The sequence below is a fragment of the Mizuhopecten yessoensis genome, unplaced genomic scaffold (assembly GCF_002113885.1).
Source record: "Mizuhopecten yessoensis strain PY_sf001 unplaced genomic scaffold, ASM211388v2 scaffold11027, whole genome shotgun sequence".
NCBI lineage: Eukaryota > Metazoa > Mollusca > Bivalvia > Pectinida > Pectinidae > Mizuhopecten > Mizuhopecten yessoensis.
The window spans coordinates 37,337-53,972 of NW_018408842.1; the positions used below are offsets into that span (position 1 = coordinate 37,337).

Consider the following 16,636-nt stretch of genomic DNA (forward strand, 5'->3'; position numbering starts at 1 on the left):
TTCATATATTTTGTTTTTCGTAATAGCCATGCAAGCTGTGTTTTTTCCTTTTGGTATATGAGTAATCAAATCTATGAAGTCATGCCGAAAAAACGGTTTCCAATGTGTAGTTACAGTTTTGGCAGTAGCACAGGCACCCTTAATAACGTTATCAGTTTGTGCTCGCTGCCACAGATACATGAGAGTTTGTTACAGCTATAGTTGGACCTAAACTAAGGTGTTTATAGTTATTTTACATGTTTTAGGCGTTTAGATCGACTTTCGGTAAAAATGGCACCCCAATGATCATATATTATATATCATTGGGGGTGTCATTTTTACCGAAAGTCGATCTAAACCCATAAAACATGTAAACCTTAGTTTAGGTCCAACTATAGCTGTAACAAATTTTCAGGTCCCTGTGCTCGCTGCGTGTCTTTACCTTGTTACGTGTATTGTTTGGGGCCTCTGTTTGTTAATAATCAATTGATATGTTGTCGACTTCTTAATTGATAAAAAATATTAGTTTCGGTCTGTATCGTTTTGTGGGGATGCATACATATTGGTGATAACCTAAAAACACATGTAAACCGTTGATATTGTTTGCGAAGAGTGTTGTATTTGCGTGTAATGGTAATCCGAACACTTTCGTTCTGTTAAATTCCTTTACATGTTATGTCAATAATATCACTGCACTACGTATGACGTTAACTTGCACGAGAGTGTTATGCTCTAAAAGTTCTGGAGTGTAGCAAACGTAATTATTCTGATGTTATGAAAAAATGAAATAATAATTATAATTGCTGCGTAAAATATTTAATGTATCTAGTATCATACAAGAACGTCAATTTTAGGGTTCATGAGGGGACTACTGTTTACGGAGGAAATTTTTTTATCTACAAAGAGTCGCAAAGAAATCCTTTTTTACTGAGCTCCCTCGTCTTATGCAAAAGACATATAACTAACAAAGAAGAAATGGTCAAGGATATAAGATATAACAGTCCCCTGGGTCATAGTGATCACTTGGTACTCGAGTACAGTTTTGTTTGCTATGGAAACATTATTCACGTTAATAAATATACTGGCGAGCCTAATGATAAAATGGCGGACTTCCCATCCTTGAATTTTATCCGCTTGTATAACCAAACAAGTTCCAATACCGAAACTGGCAAGGCAAATACATGTATTCCCCGTGAAAAAACCTATTGTGAATAAGATCAAACAAAATCACAGAATTTGGCAAAGATACATGGAAACCAGAGATGAAGAAAAGTACAGAAATTATACTAAATCTCGCAATCAAGTGAAAAGCTTGTTGAGGACATCAAGGCAAACTATGGAGAAAGACACTTCCAATCATGCTAAACAAAACCCTAAAGTATTTTGAAAAATGTGAACTCAAAGCGGAAGGTGAAAATAAGTATTGCTGATCTATTTTCTAAAACGGAAAACTCACAACTCATTAACACAGTTACAGATCAGGAAAAAGCGGACGTCATGGCAGACTTTTTCAGAAGTGTATTTACAGCAGAACCTATCGGAGAAGTACCTATACTTGAACCAAGGCGTCTTAATATGGAATTTCAAGAAAGTGATATAACAGAAGAAAGTGTACGAAAAAAACTATTAAAGTTAAATCCAAGTAAATCTCAGGGTCCCGATATGGTACATCCTAGATTGTTAAAAGAATTAGCTAATTCAATATGTTAACCGTTGACAATTGTTTTCAATACCTCTCTTCAAGAAGGAACTGGGCCTCAATCATGGAAAATGGCAAATATAACCGCTCTTTTTAAAAAAGGTGATCGATCAGATCCGGGAAACTATAGACCAGTAAGTCTGACAAGTGTTGTCTGTAAAACTAAGGAAAGATTACAACGAAGTAAAATGGTGTTGAATGTGGAAAAAAACAAGTAACTTAGTGAAAGGCAATTATGATTTTTATCCGGGAGATCAACAGTGCTTCAATTGCTTAAAATCTGATTTTTAACCTAAAGTTCATTCAACAAGTCAGTAATGTAGACAGAGTAAAGCCAAGGCGAGAGAATACTCCCTTGACGGGGTCCCTGGCATATTGGGAACCATTTAGAAATAAAACCTTGACAAAGAACCGCACTGTACATATTTTTATACAGAGAAACTCTCATATTGACAGTATCACGTTTAACGCCCAAAAGAGCAAGTTTAAAAAATAAACGTTCGTGCCAAACACAGTCGAAGGCTTTCGCCTCATCCAGGAAGCAAGAGTACAGTTTACTATTATTTTCACCAGGGTAAATATTCATTTCATGCAAAAGATATGACGTCATCGTACTGCTGACGTTCTTCTAAATCCCATTTTGTAGAGAATTAACATTAAATAGCTTTTCAGAGACAAGCCTGTCAAGTTATAATTTTTCGAACACTTTGACAATGACAGGCATGCGAGAAATAGCGCGATAGCTTTTTGGGTCAGATATAGGTTTATTGTGACCTTTATATAGAGTGCAAATAATTCCCTTTTTTAGATCCTTTGGTACAAAAGAAAAAGTTTTAAAGGCACTAAAAAGTGTACACAAACACTCATGAAAACAATTATTTGCAAATATCAAATTTTCATAAACAATTAAATCAACACCTGCAGCTTTGCCACGGGGAAGACTACGACAAACAGATTTAACTTCATAAAAAGTAAAGTCAGCCAACGAAGAGTTCAGTCGTGAGGCATCATCCATGAAGTCTTTCAAAAGGTTCTCAACTTCCATTTTGAACGAGTCGTTGGAGTCCTATTTGAGAAGACTCCGAGTAGATGTGCGAAAAATATTCCCCCCAGTGGAGTGCGAGACTCGGCGGATCTCTAACTACAGAATTTCCAAATTTCATGTCCACTCCAGTGTTACCAGAAGAATTTGATCGACGAGACTTAATCAATGACCAAAGTTATTTCTGATTTAACTCAGCTGAATTTTCTAGTTCAGTATTCAAATCAACCAAGTGAACTTCTGAAAGTTGTCTGTGCCTCAGACGAATTCTTTATACTGACTAAACAGGATAGAGTGATGATCACGCGGTCTTCTATGAGAAACCCAAATACAGCGTAATCTCCACATTCCGTTATGGAGGGCCTTGAACTCACTCTTCCAGTTCAATCTGCAAACAGTGAATTCAATTATAAAATTTTATAGATATCTGTAGGTTGCTTGAGTTTTCGTAACCTCCCCTTTATTACTGAAACACAGGTGGGCAAGAACATTTCCGCCGACAAGGTAGGTCAGTCAGAGCGATAGCATAACAATCAGAAGTCCAGGGTTCATATATTTTGTTTTTCGTAATAGCCATGCAAGCTGTTTTTTTTTCCTTTTGGTATATGAGTAATCAAATCTATGAAGTCATGCCGAAAAAACGGTTTCCAATGTGTAGTTACAGTTTTGGCAGTAGCACAGGCACCCTTAATAACGTTAGCAGTTTGTGCTCGCTGCCACAGATACATGAGAGTTTGTTACAGCTATAGTTGGACCTAAACTAAGGTGTTTATAGTTATTTTACATGTTATAGGGGTTTAGATCGACTTTCGGTAAAAATGGCACCCCAATGATCATATATTATATATCATTGGGGGTGTCATTTTTACCGAAAGTCGATCTAAACCCATAAAACATGTAAACCTTAGTTTAGGTCCAACTATAGCTGTAGCAAAAATTTTCAGGTCCCTTTGCTCGCTGCGTGTCTTTACCTTGTTACGTTTATTGTTTGGGGCCTCTGTTTGTTAATAATCAATTGATATGTTGTCGACTTCTTAATTGATAAAAGATATTAATTTCGGTCTGTATCGTTTTGTGGGGATGCATACATATTGGTCATAACCTAAAAACACATGTAAACCGTTGATATTGTTTGCGAAGAGTGTTGTATTTGCGTGTAATGGTAATCCGAACACTTCCGTTCTGTTAAATTCCTTTACATGTTATGTCAATAATATCACTGCACTACGTATGACGTTAACTTGCACGAGAGCGTTATGCTCTAAAAGTTCTGGAGTGTAGCAAACGTAATTATTCTGATGTTATGAAAAAATGAAATAATAATTATAATTGCTGCGTAAAATATTTAATGTATCTAGTATCATACCAGAACGTCAATTTTAGGGTTCATGAGGGGACTACTGTTTACGGAGGAAAAACATTATCTACAAAGAGTCGCAAAGAAATCCTTCTCTACTGAGCTCCCGTGTCTTATGCAAAAGACATATAACTAACAAAGAAGAAATGGTCAAGGATATAAGGTATAACAGTCCCCTGGGTCATAGTGATCACTTGGTACTCGAGTACAGTTTTGTTTGCTATGGAAACATTATTCACGTTAATAAATAAACTGGCGAGCCTAATGATAAAAAGGCGGACTTCCCATCCTTGAATTTTATCCGCTTGTATAACCAAACAAGTTCCAATACCGAAACTTGGCAAGGCAAATACATGTATTTCCCGTGAAAAAACCTATCTGAATAAGATCAAACAAAATCACAGATTTTGGCAAAGATACATGGAAACCAGAGATGAAGAAAAGTACAGAAATTATACTAAATCTCGCAATCAAGTGAAAAGCTTGTTGAGGACATCAAGGCAAACTAAGGAGAAAGACACTTCCAATCATGCTAAACAAAACCCTAAAGTATTTTGAAAAATGTGAACTCAAAGCGGAAGGTGAAAATAAGTATTGCTGATCTAATTTCTAAAACGGAAAACTCACAACTCATTAACACAGTTACAGATCAGGAAAAAGCGGACGTCATGGCAGACTTTTTCAGAAGTGTATTTACAGCAGAACCTATCGGAGAAGTACCTATACTTGAACCAAGGCGTCTTAATATGGAATTTCAAGATAGTGATATAACAGAAGAAAGTGTACGAAAAAAACTATTAAAGTTAAATCCAAGTAAATCTCAGGGTCCCGATATGGTACATCCTAGATTGTTAAAAGAATTAGCTAATTCAATATGTTAACCGTTGACAATTGTTTTCAATACCTCTCTTCAAGAAGGAACTGGGCCTCAATCACGGAAAATGGCAAATATAACCGCTCTTTTTAAAAAAGGTGATCGATCAGATCCGGGAAACTATAGACCAGTAAGTCTGACAAGTGTTGTCTGTAAAACTATGGAAAGATTACTACGAAGTAAAATGGCGTTGAATGTGGAAGAAAACAAGTAACTTAGTGAAAGGCAATTATGATTTTTATCCGGGAGATCAACAGTGCTTCAATTGCTTAAAATCTGATTTTTAACCTAAAGTTCATTCAACAAGTCATTAATGTAGACAGAGTAAAGCCAAGGCGAGAGAATACGCCCTTGACGGGGTCCCTGGGATATTGGGAACCATTTAGAAATAAAACCTTGACAAAGAACCGCACTGTACATATTTTTATATAGAGAAACTCTCATATTGACAGTATCACGTTTAACGCCCAAAAGAGCAAGTTTAAAAAATAAACGTTCGTGCCAAACACAGTCGAAGGCTTTCGCCTCATCCAGGAAGCAAGAGTACAGTTTACTATTATTTTCACCAGGGTAAATATTCATTTCATGCAAAAGATATGACGTCATCGTACTGCTGACGTTCTTCTAAATCCCATTTTGTAGAGAATTAACATTAAATAGCTTTTCAGAGACAAGCCTGTCAAGTTATAATTTTTCGAACACTTTGACAATGACAGGCATGCGAGAAATAGCGCGATAGCTTTTTGGGTCAGATATAGGTTTATTGTGACCTTTATATAGAGTGCAAATAATTCCCTTTTTTAGATCCTTTGGTACAAAAGAAAAAGTTTTAAAGGCACTAAAAAGTGTACACAAACACTCATGAAAACAATTATTTGCAAATATCAAATTTTCATAAACAATTAAATCAACACCTGCAGCTTTGCCACGGGGAAGACTACGACAAACAGATTTAACTTCATCAAAAGTAAAGTCAGCCAACGAAGAGTTCAGTCGTGAGGCATCATCCATGAAGTCTTTCAAAAGGTTCTCAACTTCCATTTTGAACGAGTCGTTGGAGTCCTATTTGAGAAGACTCCGAGTAGATGTGCGAAAAATATTCCCCCCAGGGGAGTGCGAGACTCGGCGGATCTCTAACTACAGAATTTCCAAATTTCATGTCCACTCCAGTGTTACCAGAAGAATTTGATCGACGAGACTTAATCAATGACCAAAGTTATTTCTGATTTAACTCAGCTGAATTTTCTAGTTCAGTATTCAAATCAACCAAGTGAACTTCTGAAAGTTGTCTGTGCCTCAGACGAAATCTTCGTTTGGCTTCTTTATACTGACTAAACAGGATAGAGTGATGATCACGCGGTCTTCCATGAGAAACCCAAATACAGCGTAATCTCCACATTCCGTTATGGAGGGCCTTGAGCTCACTCTTCCAGTAGGGTTTCAGGAAGTTACAGAACTTTTTAAGGATATACACCTCTGAGAAGTCAAAAATTTCATGTATTAAACTTTTTTTCTTATTTGGATTTTTGGAAAAAGGAGTTAATGGCATAGTAGAAAATGCAAAAAAACCTATATGTCCGTGTGTTTGTTTTTGTGCTATGATCGGTCAAAGATACCAATTTAACACATGTGATTTTAAGTGATTTTTTGGCTTTTGACCATTTGCAGAACAAATTCATACAATTTCTTCTAAGTGTGTTATCAGATATGTATGAATGTTTGTAGAATTGATGAACATATTATTTTCTTTTAAATTATGGAAGTAACATTTCTTAATCTTATTCTTTTAACTCAGAAAGTCGATTTTAGTTACCCCTACCCCCTATTTTTTTGATGAAAAAATACTCATTTTTAACCATTTTTTTTGCAGATTAAATGCTTGATATAAAAAGTTCAGGTATTAAACCTTTTTTTTATATTTAATTAATTAAATGAAAATGTGTTTCTCTTTCTAAAACATCTACAAAAGTGGGGAGTCAGTGGGCTTCTTTTTTGTCCCATTATCATTTGTGTTATTTTTTTACCTTTTTCTGGGTCAAAAATCAAAAGTGCTTCAGTTACACTAAAAACGTAAAAAAAATATCAATAATGTATAATTTTCCAGTTTGTTGCAACCTGCTACAATTAAAAATGGCGACACAATGACAATTTAAGTGATCAATCTAGTGTCAAAAAAGGTGAAATTTGGGCCTTTTTTGAAGCGCAGGAAATACACATTAATACAAATTTTCAAAATGGCCGCCGAATTGGTATTTTTTTTAAAATTCTTGTAAAAAAAGTTCTACAAACAACAGGCATCTAGTTTTTTGACATATTTTTCAGATGCGTGTTTGCTAATAAACTTGATCATAATTTGTCAAATATTACAAAAACCCATTACACCAGATCAAAACGAGACTTGAACGTGATTGAAACCTCAGAAGAGTACATCCTTAAGCGAAGATTTAGAAGCAGACTGCAAACAGTAAGTGATGTCTTTTGTGTAAGTTACAATATCATTTTCTGACACTAGCTCACGATCATTTAAGTCAGACGCTTTTAGAAGAGAATCAAGGGACTGCCGGTATAGGTCGGTATAGTCAGTGCCATCAGACGTCGTCCACTTATATGATAATCTCATCAATTCCTCACAGGCGATTGGTGATATCAACGGGAAAACATAATTCACAGACGATCGGACGGTGATTGGAAACATTTAAGGTAGTTATCGTCAAGAATTCGACATTCATTGACAAGGTCCTGTTTAAAAGATTAAATGATATAATGGTCGATCAAGAAGATGAGCCGTCCTCAGAATGAACGTAAGTAAACATTGGTCCCTTACAAACATTAGATGTTGTTAAGGAGTAAAGCTGGTAGCGATTCATAACACCTTGTAAAAGATGACCTAGATAGTTTTCATATCCGACGAGTCTAGGTTCACTTAATCTGGCATTGACATCAACCATAATAACTACCGAGCCTTCCATTAGGTAAGAAGCACATAGTTAATTCAGCTTGACGATATATTCAGAGTATAACTCAGATCCATAACGCGTGGTAGGAAGATAAACTTGAATGAAGAACAAAACCTCAGAGTTCAATGTTAGTTTCAAGATTGCAATTCTATCATCAGCCGAGTCAATTACCGTCACACGACTGGACAGTCTTTTCCGCCACAATAGAGCAACGCCGCCTTTATGCCTCCTACATTGAGACAGGGGATGAAGACAAAAATAAGAAAGCTCCGAGATGCCACATATGTTAATTTCCTCAGAAGTAAGAGCATTATTGAGGTGGGAAGCCGCTGACATGATGCCAGTGACGTTCCAAGTCATTATCCTGACCTGACAATAAGGATAGCCGACAAACGAATCATCTTGAAGTTACTCGTCCCCATTGACGTTGGCGAACTCGAGGTTTTCACCGTAGAACCGGCTTTTTGATAACCATTTCCTTACACGAATTCCAATGGGTCAGAAGTTTTCAACTTTTGTTTTTCCAATATCAGAAGAGAGTACGATGACTTGGACTGAAACGCTGTGCTTTATTTTACTCTTCAAAATGCGAAAAAAGGTAGCTGTAACACCACGTTCGTGTAAGTAGGACTGAAGGTCATCAAAAGTACAAGACGCTGACATACCACAAAGGAAAAGACGGGTGGTCTTCTTCCCTACCACAGCAGTGAATCCACAAGCTGTAGGGACTTCCGATGGCTTGTGAGTCACATTGTTACTAGATTTTACTGCTGGTGATGTTTTGTAGGAAGAAAAGTTGCCTCGTGTTGGATTTTCATGCTGAAGGCACTGAGATGGTGTCATAGACTTCGTGTTTGCCTCATTAACCACGGGTGGTCTTCTTGGCTCATCGAAACAGCGACCTTTGAAAGAACCATTGAGGCCAGCTTTGAGTGAAGAAGAATCAAGATCCTTACACCCGTCTGAACTGTAGTACCAATCGGAGGCTAACGATGCAGTGTTCCCCGCTGACAAGGTACTTGTCGAGTCAATTCTATTTTGAGGAGGGGCAGAAGACGATAGATTTGCGATGGATAGACTCTGATACGAATTTCCGAACTCCATTGAGTTGATCGCCTATTTCTTCAGCGAAACCCTTTATTGCCGAATCAACTTACGTTGAGCAACTGTAGCGATCTCCTGGATATTCGCATCAGTTGTCTTGACTCGCGTCTTCATTGAAGATATAGAGTCTGCTAACGAAGAGGAGGACGATTTACATGCAGATATGTCCTTTCCAAAGCATGGTAATTTGCCTTTGATATCTTTAACGTCTGTGTGTAGATATTTCACATTCGCAAAGCGATTGTCATTTATTATTGCTAGCCCGAGCGCATTTACCTTTGAAGACTGGTTGATACTGGAGATCTTGCCTCCAACTTACTTCCTGAACCTATCTAACGACAAGGTTTTCGACGCAATTAGATGTAATCTGTCCGATAGGTTTTTCATTGCAGAACCATTAGATATATCATCAGCATACACTTTATCTATCGTGAGACAAGAGGATCTCAGATCCTTTTCCAAACTTCCAAATCAGATTTGATAGATTTTTGGTCGTTCATAATTTCATTAATTCGGCGATTCAAACCCTTTGTCATCTCGTGAGAAATTTTCCTTAAGTTAGCGAGTTCAACTTTGATCAAGTCTACGTCAAGACATAAAGCTGACAGAGTATTTTCATCGGTCGGACGAGAACTTTCTGGAGAACAGTCCTTAGAACAGTTCGTGGACGCTGCTTTCTGCGAAGAGAATAATTCACTGAGGTCACCGTCAGAGTCCCCTTTGAGAAACTGATGTAGGACAAAGCAATCTCTGGCGTACTTAATTTGTGCAGAGGATTTATGAGTGCTTTTCCTCGAAACAAGAAACAAGAACAAGCTGTTGGTCAGTCTTTCAAGTCATTGCTTTGTCGTACAATATTGCCCGGTACCACGCAATTTTGCTTTCTGGGTTGTCAGAAAGCTGCACCAACGAGGTATATAGTCTTTTGGAAGACTAAAAAGAGCTGTGTCAAATGTTCTCAACTCATCCGATTGGGAGTTACAGACAATGTTACTATTACATCCATTGACACCAGGGAAGATATACATACTTACTGGTGTACGTTCCGTGTAAGTCATATTGGATTCACACAGTTCAGCCATTTTCTTTAAGGTATTTCTGCTTGGTCAACATGGCCTCTATGAGGTACATTTGGCCAATGGCAAATATATAGTTTCTAAACCTTGTTTTACACTGTTTCTTTCGCCATAGGTTTCATTTGTTTGTGAAATTAACAGTTTCTTGAAATTAATGCCATTTAATTACTTAATTAATATCTAATTAACGATTTTGACTCGTCGTTTTTGTACGCAGCTACAGAGAAGCAACAATAGAATTTTCAGTTTAAAATAAGTGTATCACTGTTCATCAACACCACAGAATCTACAATTACCCTTATTTGTTAAAAAACAATTCTAGTTCAAAAGTTTGCGCTAAACTTCACAACTTCACTCGTGACGACCTCGTGTATTTACAATGTTTTTCTCTCAAACAGCAGGGTGCAATCAACGGCCTAACTCTATAAATCGACATCACTTAAGAGATCAACTCATTTGCATCTCGAAAGATGAACACTTCCCCCAAAAGTGTCACGCAATATAAGCTGTGATCACGTACGGATACCATCAATTTACCAAACTTGAAGTGACCGGTCTTTCACACACAACATTCTTCCTGCAGGACGCCATCTTGGAGCGATGCCCTCGTAAATTATTACTACGCGAGAGAGTGTATTTTAAGAAAACATCGTAAAAATTCTAGCTTTAGACCAAATCCTTTTAAGTGTATATATTTTAAGTGTTTCTGGTATTCAATAATTGATTTTTAATCACATTTATTGTTTGAAATAATATTTTATACATTTCTGTTTTTTACCATGCGCAACAACAAAGTGGTGAAAGTACTTCCGGAAGTTTACCTGGTATGATGATGAATGTAAACACCATAATATTTGTCGACGTTCTACAAAACATTGCACAGATTATTTTTCCGTAAATATTGATCAGGTAAATATATATTATGATGAAGCGAAATCAATTAATTGAGTTGCAATCGATTGCCCATGCAATTAGAAATTTTACATTATTCAGGTAAGTTCCTCTGTCAATGGTTTCTGTCATCACCAGGAAAACAACGTGGTCGGATGTACTCGACCGGGGTTCTTAGGGATTTCTAGAGGTACAAAATAAGTTATATTATCTCTTGAAAGATAGTGAGTCACTCTATGTGTTTTGTTTCTCTGTGTAATTTTGTTCAGTGCTTGTGTTTACATTTATATAATTAATAAGTGTTTTCAGACGTGCATACGCTACATATGATTCCCCTGTTGGAAACTCACTGAACACAATAGAAAAACATTGAATGTATGGTAACACAGGCCAGCAAGAAAAACGTGCACATTGGCAAATCATGCATTCACCGGGTTTTCGGCCACCGTGGGTTTGTCATTGAGCACTCAAGAAAAACATTGAATAGGTGGTACCACAGGCCGGCAAAACAAACGTGCACATTCGCAAATCATGCATTCAGCGGATTTTCGACCACTATAAGTCAGGCAGTTTTACATTGCATTTTCATTGAAGACATTTCCTTCTTGCCACTGTGGATGTTATTTGGTTTGTCAATAGAGAGCAAGGCGCTTTTATATTTTTTTTCACATATAGAATTCTTTTATTACATTGAACACTCCGGAACTTTTATATTGGATTTTCTTTGAAGACAATTATTTCTTGACACTGTGTATGATATTTTGGATAATGGAGAGGAAGGTTTTTTTTGGTGGTTTTTTTTGTACATAGACAATTATTTTGTTACATCTGTTTTGATTGTTTTGCTAACAAACAATCATAATATTCTACACTAAAAATGGCAAGGCAGATTAGCAAACGGCGGCGTAAACGTAGGAAATTTAATGGACCAAGAGGTAGACACAGTGCTTATGCCAAAAAGCGGTATCAAGCTGCAGACGCTTCAATCCACCAACGCTTGCGTCACATTCTAAATGAGGGGAAACCAAGGCCTTATAAGATCTGTCGAATGACGACTATTGTTGATGGACAGCCAACACTGAAATTTTTTGTGAAACGTCTTAACCCTACAACCACTCCTGGACTTCGTGCTGTACCGCAACGTAAACCTGGCATCCACATCCATAAAGTTGATACTTTTGATTGTGACGGTTACAGAGTATTTCACCTTGGAAATTTACACAAACACCTTTTGACATTGATGCGCCATGCATCCACTTGTGGTATCATATCTGCTATGTTGGATGATGATCATGATCTCCTATCTATTCTTGGAGAGAGGAATGTTTGTGGCCTGGCTGGAGAACTAATGCTGAGATGTGCTTGTGGTCACCGGTTTAACTTTGAAAGCAGCCCAGTTGTTAACCTCACAGATGACAAGACACACCATGATGTAAATCTTCGTGCGGTATGGGGTACCATGGTATCGGGTAGAGGTGCGTCATCTCTTGGAGAAACCTGTGCTACCTTGAATTTACCAGTGATACCGCAGCGCAAGTTTTCGGCTATTGAGAGTGATATTGGGGACTTATGGAATGATTGCCTCAAAGAGGACATGATAGCTGCTGCTGCAGAGGAACGGGAGCTGGCCGTTCAAAGTGGAGATTTTCATGATGGTGTGCCAGCCATAACGGTGATTTGTGACGGAGGATGGTCGAAGCGTAGCCATAAACATTCTTATAATGCTCTTGGAGGGGTAGGCATTATCTTTGGTGCTAGAACAGGTAAAATTCTACACATTGGTGTCAGAAACAAGCACTGTTACATTTGTGCTTTGTCAGAAACCAGGAAAACCACTCCCCCTAGCCACACCTGTTTTAGGAATTGGACAGAGAGTAGTCAGGCTATGGAAGCGGATATCATTCTTGATGGGTTTTTGAATGCAGAGAAGTTATATGGCCTACGCTACATGCGGATGATTGCTGATGGTGACAGTTCCGTGTTTGCAAGGATCCAGCAGTCAGTTCCAATTTGGGGTAGGCATGTTATAAAGATGGAATGTTCAAATCATGTGTGCAAGTGTCTTCGGTCCAGTTTGGAAAAATTAGTGTTTGACAAACCACATTACAAGGGAAGTGGAGGACTGACCAAGATGATACGAGTCAGACTGACAACTGCTGTCCGGTGTGCTATTCGTATGCGGTCAAAAGAAGCGTGTAAGAGGACAGCCACTCAAAAATTGGACCATGACATCCGTAACTCTGTACACCACATATTTGGAGATCATACGAGATGTACCGACTTCTGCAAGTTCACCGGTGTGCCATCATCAGCAACTTCAACATCCAATTTAGGTAAGGACACTTCCATGACTTCTTCTCCTGATGAAAATACAGAAGATGTTGACCATGTTCTTCATGAGCAGCAGATGTTCTGGACTGAGGGTACATCGGACAAAGACATTGAAAACAGCCGCTATGGATGTACATCAGTTGGAAATGTTGACAAGGACATGCTATCAGACATAAGCGTTCTGTTGGACCGGGTAGCAGCTAAGAGCAGCCGACTTATTGGAAACTTTACCACCAATCTAGCTGAAAGTTGGATGTCAATACGGATGAAATTCGATGGAGGTAAAGTTTTTAATAGGTGTAACAGAGGATCCTGGCATGCCCGTTGTTATGGTGGAGCTCTGCGCAAGAACTTCGGTCCTGCATGGTCACCTATCATATGGCATCGTACTACTGGTGTAAGACCAGGTCGCTCATTCACTTCGCTATATCGCCAACGATCACTCCAGCTCTTCAACAGTCTGAAGTCTCAAAAGAAGGAAGAGGTGAAAGCGAGAAAGAGAACAAAGAAGATGGCGTCCTCGGCACAGAGTAATAGCAAGAAGGCCAAACGGGAATATGGACAGTCTTCACTTGATGTTTTGGATGATGTGCCAGCACATGTGTTGAAAACCAAGTGTGAGGAATTCTTGAAAAGCTCTGTGGAAGTAGCAGATCAACAGTGCCAGCATGTTCAACTGACGACCCAGAATCAAAGTTACTCTGTGACATGGAAAGAACAGCGTCGAATAAGACTAACTGCCTCTAACTTTGGAGATGTATTCCATAGGAATCGAAATAAGTCGGTCATTCCGCTGGTAAAGCGCCTTCTGTATTCCTCTTTCTGTGGCACACAGTACACTAGGTATGGGTTAATGGCAGAAGCAGACACCATCCGCGAATATATTCAGAAGAAGGCGGAGTGTGACGAAACTGTCAGTGTGCAGAAAATGGGACTGTCTATAGACCTTGACCACAAATTCTTAGCTGCCAGCTGTGATGGTAAGGTTGTTTTGCCAGATGGTTCTTGTGGCATTATTGAGATAAAGAATCTTCTCCAACGCAACAAATTCCTGTTTGCGGATGCTGCAAAAAAGATGAAAAGTTTCTGTTGCGAGAACATCAATGGCTCATTGAAATTAAAAGAAAATCACAACTACTACTTTCAAGTACAGGGTCAATTGAATGTCACTAAATTGCCCTGGTGTGATTTTATTATCCGACGTACACAGCCATACCAAATGCATGTGGAGAGGATATACAGAGATGAACGTCTGTGGGAAAACAAGATGTTACCAAAGCTTTCTGCGTTTTACAGGAAATGTATCTTGCCGGAGATTGTGTTGCCTCGCCATAATACCAGCACAGGGATCCGAGAACCTCAATTACCATGGGTTGGTATTTAAGTAGTTTACCATGATACAATGACTTGTGTTGTATGGAGATTAGTGGAAAATTAATTAGCTGTCAATTGCTGACAACAACCTTTCCCTTATAGCATTATGTATAAAAATCCTGTTCTCCGAAGGAAAAGTGGTTGGAAGCCTAATTGGTCACATTATATCTGTAATCACATGAGGTTGTGCCAGTTCTCGATAAAATGAAATATGTTATTGTGTTTCATTATAAATGTTATTCTTACTTTAGATGATTTCTGTGTTGATTAGGTGATTTCTCTCAATAGATCATGTGCAATTGAATGTTAATTGCTTTCACAAATGTCTAACTATATAAGCAAAAAGACTTATACACAATGTTGTTTTTTTGCTTTCAGTTTGTCCCAGTGGAGCAAACAGTTGTCAAGAGTGTTAGAAGGACAACAAAAGTAAACACCACAACTCCAACCTGTTCAGTTCAAGGAAATCCAAAGTGTGCATCATCCAAAGGTAAGTATATATAGTGGTATGCAATGAAAATATAACCAGCTTCTTGTGCTGCCAAGCATGGCATTTTACCCGTGATGTGTGCATGGTGCAAAATGAAAAATTCTCACTATATTCAAGTACATGTACATATTATTTTATTGATATAAAGCTCACTGCATACCAAACTTCATGAAAATCTATTCATATGTATTGAAGTTATGCTCGCAAGTTCCAAGGGTAATACAATTGCAAAGGGCCATAATGCTGTACATTACATCAAATTGGTCCCATTGTTGAACTCGTGCTATGGTTATATAAAATCTATTCATATTTATTGAAGTTGTGGTATTCACAACGTTTAATAGTGATAAAAGTGCAAACAGCCTTAACACTGTAATTTACGATAGAATGTGTGCCATAGTCTATCTTCTCCGAGATGTTATCGATATAAGACTACATATACTAAATATCAGCAAAATCTGTTCATATTTACTAAAGTTATTGTGTTCACAAGGTACAATTGAATTGGTCCTGTTGTTGAACTTGTTAAAATTGGAGTATTTCATATGATCCAGTACATGTCTAGGATCAAAGTAGAAACCTTCTGCTTCCTTTTGCTCCTCTGATATATATAGGTTCCTGTGGTTTTGTCCAGTAATGAAACCAATGCTGTTCATATGTTATATGACATTTCTGTGTGTTAATCATACATTAAAAGAATGATACATCCATCAGCAGGTGAAAGTGAAGATCCAGTCGCACAAACAACTAGGAGGAGGAGGAGGACGTGTACAAAGTTTGTTGGTCGTCGTATTCAGCATGAATGGTGTGTGGACGAAGCTACAGGTGAAACAAAGTGGTACATAGGGACTGTTCTGGAGGTAATAAAAGGTAAAGACGGTCATCCTTCTGCTATATATGAGATACTTTATGATGGAGAAGATGAACCTCAACAAGTAGACAATCTACACGAGGATTTGAATGGTGGATCTGTGAAATTCGTGGATCTTTAGACAGGTCAGTTAACACAATTGAATTGACTTGTATAATTCCGTACTATGCCAATGGGCAGTCACGGACCTGATTCATGGCAAGTACTTAAAAGTAGGAAAACAAATCCCTATCCTTGACTCACCGATTCCAATGACAGGGAATGACTGGATGTGCTTTGTGTTACAATAATCTGATTAAGTGGGATGTCAATTGTATTTTGCCATGACGTTTTAGTGAGACAGCACTATAAAAGTTCATAGACCATTCCATCTATAGCCTTTTATATGCTGATTGGAGGTTAATGATAATTGCAATGTGATATTATTGATATTATAAATATTATGTGGTGCTTGTCATCAATTTTAACATATCTAGATCATTTCTGACAAATGTTTTAAACAATGAGAAAACAACTGACCCACATTATTAAACAGTTTGTGAATTTGATATGAAATTTCCATCATAATATATGGGATTAAAATTTTCAAAG

At 37.8% G+C, this 16,636-nt stretch overlaps 1 protein-coding gene across 1 annotated transcript; it reads left to right on the plus strand.

Moving 5' to 3' along the window:
- Window positions 1-11,004: 11,004 nt before the first annotated feature.
- LOC110464719 lies at window positions 11,005-16,166 on the plus strand. The gene is made up of 3 exons (XM_021520082.1): window positions 11,005-14,682; window positions 15,063-15,174; window positions 15,892-16,166. The coding sequence occupies exons 1-3, from the start codon at window positions 11,857-11,859 to the stop codon at window positions 16,164-16,166; spliced, it is 3,213 nt and encodes a 1,070-aa protein (XP_021375757.1). The 5' UTR covers window positions 11,005-11,856.
- Window positions 16,167-16,636: the final 470 nt, after the last annotated feature.

Excerpts from the sequence above, each read along its gene's own strand:
- LOC110464719 (XM_021520082.1), top strand. The coding sequence starts at position 11,857 with ATGGCAAGGCAGATTAGCAAACGGCGGCGTAAACGTAGGAAATTTAAT. Across the intron at positions 14,683-15,062 it reads GAGAACCTCAATTACCATGG|TTTGTCCCAGTGGAGCAAAC; the intron begins GTTGGTATTTAA and ends TTTTGCTTTCAG. Across the intron at positions 15,175-15,891 it reads AAAGTGTGCATCATCCAAAG|GTGAAAGTGAAGATCCAGTC; the intron begins GTAAGTATATAT and ends ATCCATCAGCAG.